The sequence below is a fragment of the Drosophila grimshawi genome, unplaced genomic scaffold, assembly GCF_018153295.1.
Source record: "Drosophila grimshawi isolate 15287-2541.00 unplaced genomic scaffold, ASM1815329v1 contig_848, whole genome shotgun sequence".
NCBI classification, from domain to species: domain Eukaryota; kingdom Metazoa; phylum Arthropoda; class Insecta; order Diptera; family Drosophilidae; genus Drosophila; species Drosophila grimshawi.
This window is the reverse complement of record NW_025063692.1, coordinates 19,152,349-19,157,994: the sequence shown is the minus strand read 5'-3', so window position 1 is coordinate 19,157,994 and position 5,646 is coordinate 19,152,349. Positions and strand designations below refer to the sequence as shown.

The following is a 5,646-nucleotide window of genomic DNA, read 5'->3' as shown; positions in this document are numbered from 1 at the left end:
GCTCCAGTGTCGCGGGCGGAAACGGCATCGTGTCCTTGTCGTCGGGGTTCACTATGGATGCCGTACTGCCAACGAATCCACTCCGGATTGAGCTCGTCCATATCACTTGGGTAACGTCGGCGTCGTGGCAGTACCTCCTCGTCGGCTTCCGGAACCACATCCCCATCCATGCTGGGAGCGTGTGGCGGTGATGCCATTTCTCCCTCGTCGCGTTCACTCCATGAGTCTCCCTCGACGCTGGGGGCGTGGAGCGGCGACGCCAGCAGCTCGATCTCGTCGAGTCGGCGGTTTCGCTGCTCCTGCCCGATGCGACGCAGGAGTCGGCGCCTCTCGACGCGCACCACGCGCACCAAGCGCACTGTTCTTCCATGTGGGCGACGACCAGTAGCCGCGCGCGCACCCGGACCGGCTCTCTCGTCGCACGGAACACCAGCTTCGCTGGGCCGGCCAAAGAGATTTGGGTCCGAGGCTCGGCGGCGGCCTGATGCCGACCCGCTGACGTCCACGCTTGTTATTTGTTGTGCCATCCTAATGCTGCTTGCCGTTTGATTTTTTTTTTCCAAAGAAGCTGAGTGCGTGTGCGTGTGGGTGTGTTTGATCGCGATGTCCGAATTCTCACTCGCAAAGCTCTAGTGCACATTCTCAAAATTATAATGCACACGCCTAAGCACTAGTATAAGAGATGAGCTTACGTCGAACTTCGGGCGCACGCCTGCGCACCGGCAAAAGTGTTGTAATTGCTCTCTTTTGCCCTTCGGGTACGCATCTCCAAGAGCAGACGTTTTATCTCCCTTTTTGTGTTTGTGCTCTCTATTTAATTATGTACATCTCTCTGCAGCTGCACAAGTTGTTGTTGCCCTTTTCGTTTTGCATGCTCACACGTCTGCACTGATATTGGTGAGTAACCAACGGTGCCCTTTGTGTACACGCATCTGTCTAGTGTGGGTGAGTAACCAACGGCGCATGTGCAAAATTGTTGTTGCCCTTTTTGTGGGCAAACGCGCGGCTGATTAGTTTTTGGTGCGTTTAACATCAGGCACCTAAACATAATAATATTTGATGATCCCTTATTATTTCATCCACTGTTCAGTGTGCGTTGCATGACTCCCAAGAAAAAAAAATTACTTGTTCATTTTAACAATATTCTAATACATATATTCATTTATTTCAATTTTAGTTTTCATTTTGTAACAAGTAATATTTTTATGTTGTAAATTATTTGAAAATTATAACTTTACATTAAATAAAAAAATGAAAAAAAATTAAAATGAAATCAAAAAAAAAAATCTCGAAACATACGGAGTATAAGGGCAAAACCAGATTATTAATGTATTTAATTTTGTAACTTGTTTCTTTTATTTCATTTATTATTTCGCTACAGATATATTTAAACTACTTCAATTTTATGATTTTTTTTCTTCATAATATTAATAAGAATATATATTTATTATATTATTTATATTTTATTTATTTATATTTACTTTCCTTATATATTTATATATTTATTTATTTGTTTTTTTTTTTTGTATCCGAATGCTTCATTTCTATTTCGGTGCTTTTTCATTCATATTTTTTTTTTGGCAGCCACTTCGATATTAAAGTTGTAGCATGCTTTCGGGCTGTGATTTAGTTTGGATTAACAACTCAAAAGCCCACTCAAAATTCTGCCGCTCAGAGTAAGGGCGATCAACGTTGAGTGAGTTTTTTTTCTATGTCTTTCTCCTCCCCAACTTGGGTGAGTTTTGCACATCTAATTTTACACTGTTTTTTCGCATTTTAACACACTTTAATATCGAAGTATTGTTGCTGCTTACCAACAATAAAATTTAAGCGAAAGGTAAATTTTGAGATCAGATGCACTTACTTGAGTATCCTCCACATCCAAAAGATCTTCGGCGACGTACCGTGGACCCGCGTTGGCAATGGCGGTTGGCACTGGCTGATCAGCCGATCAGTTCCGTGGCAAAAAAAACATATATGTTTTCCTTCTTTTTTCAGCAGTCCAATGGATCGCGTTTTGTTATCGCATTCATATATATTTAGTGACCATATATTTATTATATTTATTTAATTCAGAGTTTTTCTTCTTTCCTTTTTTTTTCTCGTTCAATGGCAAGTCATGGTAAATGGTTTCACTGGCGGTTATTGCCGATTAACAATTTGGGAATATGTTTTTCCCCACGAAATAGTTTTTTTGTTTCTTTTTTTTTTTATTTGTTTGACGCACGTACCCACCGGGAACTTTTTTTTTTTGGCCGGTGGCAATTATATTATTAATTCAGGCGAGAAAAACAAAATTCCAGGTTAGGGACGATTTCCATCGCGTCCACGTGTAACTCTTCTATAACCACGAAACCAAGAGAAAAAAACCTGCCCTTCAAACTTAAGCCCCGCTATCAGAAAAATTTTTAACCAACTAACCAAAAAGCGCCTGACATTCTACTTTACCTCATAGAGGGCGTCGGCAAAAGCTCGGCTTAAAAAAAAACCAAAGCATACTCATAGGCGTAACATTTTAATACCTTGGGCAAGCGCACTACATCTCCTCTTGATGGCTTATCTCGTATTTTGGAATGCTTACTTGCAACCTTGGGCACTCCAAAACTGTGCCCATGCCAGACAAAAAGTCCCATCCGAGGACTAACTCGTTGATGACTCCTGAAAGTATCAGTAGGGCAATATCCATGTTCCTCAGCCCTAGTCTGAAGTTCACCTCGACTTGTTCTCGGACTCCGCTGTTTCGGCCATCTGCCATCCGGACTGAACGTTCGGTTGCGCTTCGTCGGCCTACGTTGATCAGCCTATAAGCTAGCTTCTCGCTAACCAAGCTACTCGTGGCCCCTGTGTCAAACGTAGCCTTATACCGACAGTTGCCGATCTCTACGACCTCTGTCAGCTGCGCTCCCTCGTCCTGAAGGCTTCCGATTAGCGTCTTGGGGCTGTTCTATTCGGCTCCCGCTCGCCCCTCGGTGGCGGACGCCGGTGTCCGTTTCCCGACGGACAACATACTGACGTACGAGCTCCGATACATCCACATAGCCAGCAATATTCCAGCATAGGATTCGTACACTCAATTGCGAAGTGTCCCTCCTGGCCGCAAAATCTGCATGCCCTCGCTAGAGGGAGGCTGTTGGGGGAGGCTGTTGTTGTATATTTTATTTAGTTCTCTTTCCGCCGAATACTGCAGTGGCCGCATGAGCGTCTGCATTTCGCATTTCCACCATATACACTTCAAGCGGTTCGTGCATCGCCTGCCGTCTTCGTGTAACTTCGTCCTTCAAGTTTTCGAAGTAGTCTCTTGGAAGGAAATACTCCCGAAAACTTTGGATGAATACTACCCATCTTGTCCAGTGCTGGTTGTTGGCTATGTACCACTTAAGAGCCATTCCCTGAATTAATTTGGGCATGGCCCTGGGAATTAAATTCAGGTTCAATCCATAAGTATCTGCTGACCATTCGACTTGTTCCAGAAATTCCAAAGGCTTGGTGGTGCCGTCGAAACGAATATTCCGTTCGCGGACTTGTTTCGCCACTTTGGGGTATTCCTGGGACGTAGTCGGTGCCGATTGTTCGTTTATGGACACTCTTCTTTGTGGCTGTAGTGTGGACGCTACCCCCCAAAGAGTATGATTGGCGTCTCGAGCCCGCGCTGCTGCGCTTGTTGCCGGGATGCTCAGCTGGGCGAAATTTATAGACTTTATTTAATATATTTAGACTAGAAGCCGGGCTTAGTCTTTTCAACCACACTTTGTTTATTAGAGGTTTGAAGCCAATTGCTAAACCTTTTCACAACGAGATTAACTAATGATCGATTAGCTACAGTTGCAAAGGACGAATAATAAATAAATATATATATATATATATATTTATTTATTTATATATATTAATATATATATATGATGTATGAAAGCCACAATTAATATTAGTATTGTTATTCAGTAAATAATCTGTATTTCTTGTGATAACATTACAACTACATCTAAGATTAGGGCACATAAATTGTTGAAACTTGTACAATACAAACAACTGTTAACTGAAGTGTAACATAGTTGCCACATTTTGTTGCTCTGAGTTTTGGCTTAGACGTCCACTTTAACGACCTGGTCAGCGGCTTGGATGGGGGATGGGGGATGGGAGATGCGGGATGGTTTGCTGATGAGGATGACATCAAAGTAAGCTCATACAAATTGCAGCCGGACGACAATTGGAAGATGATTTGATTGCGCGAGGGTGTACACTATATGTGTGTGTGTGTGTGTGTGTGTGTATTTGTAGGGGTGTGTGTGTTGCTTAGTTTGAAAACAAATAACATAAAAGGCATTAATGCAGCTCAACAGCAAAAATTGCGTAGACCTGAGTTCCGCCTTAGTATAACTGAATGCTTGTCATCATCTGGGCATTGCTTGTCCACTTTATGTTGCTTCATGTGCACCTCGTCGTATATGCTAACCGCCAGTTTGAAAAACAGACGCTCCACATTATGGCCAGTCATGGCGGATGCCTCCATGTAGGGCATGTCCAGACTGCTGGCGTAGCTGGCAGCCCCGTCTTGGCACACCTGTCGCCCATCTTCATCACACTTGTTGCCCACCAGCATCAGGTGTATATTGCCCGTGGCATACTTCCGAATCTCGTCGAGCCAGTAGCTCACGTGCCGATAGCTGTGCCGATTCGTCAAATCGAATACTAGAATGATGCCGTCCACGTGTCGATAATAGCAGCTCATCATGGACCGGAAGCGCTCCGCACCGGCTGTATCATATATATGCAGCTTCACCCTATTGCCGCCGATCTCAACGGTGTGCACCTTCAAATCCAAGCCCACCGTGCACTTGTATTGGCCCGTATAGCAATTCTCCGTGAAGCGTTGCAACAGGCACGTTTTGCCCACACTCGAATCGCCCAGCATCAGTAACTTGATAGACAAGTTGTTTGCCATTGTTATTGTCGCAAATCACTTTTGCATTGCTTGAAAAATATCTACCTGTGAATGTAATAATCTGTAGTCAAAATAAGGTAGGCAAATTTCAAGGCGTACTTTTCTATACTCTGTCACCGAAGGTCGCAGTTTTTGAGTTAGAGCCGACAAATTTGGTAGCTGGTAGCTGTCTTTAAGAGCCGAGAATAAATGTTCATGGCCACGCCTACACCTGGGCCCATAAGCTCCAATACCTATATTTCGGAAAGTGTAAATCGATAAATCCGCACATCTCCCACAATTTTAAGGATAGAGTGACCAAACTTGGAAGGTAACTTGCTACCTCCTACAAATATCAGCATATTAGCTTTCAGACCTCGAGAGATTCACCAAATTTGGAATGTATGTTACTGGTAACTCACCCAATAGATCGATTAACAATTTAATGGCTACGCCTACGCCGACTCTCAAAACCCATACACCTGTTATTGTAAATCGATCTAAAAAGCTGTGTAGACTCTATATTAGCATTGTTTATACTTGCTTTATTAACGATCCATATATATTGAACCTTAGTTGTAAAACACGAGATCCAAAATACCTGAACAATAACCTGAAAAAATGGATAACGCTTCCTTTCCAAAGGCTTACATAATCTTAGTTCCTAATCCTTATGCCATAAAACTGCTTGTCTTTCTATGCTCACAATGATCACTCTACGCGGGAAC

At 43.3% G+C, this 5,646-nt stretch overlaps 1 protein-coding gene across 1 annotated transcript; it reads right to left on the bottom strand.

The window, feature by feature from the left end:
• Positions 1 to 3,922: 3,922 nt before the first annotated feature.
• On the bottom strand, positions 3,923 to 5,006 carry LOC6564616 (GTP-binding protein ypt2). The gene has a single exon (XM_001991487.2). It carries the CDS (start codon positions 4,937 to 4,939, stop codon positions 4,331 to 4,333), a length of 609 nt encoding a protein of 202 aa, XP_001991523.1. The 5' UTR covers positions 4,940 to 5,006; the 3' UTR covers positions 3,923 to 4,330.
• Between the last annotated feature and the right edge of the window lie 640 nt (positions 5,007 to 5,646).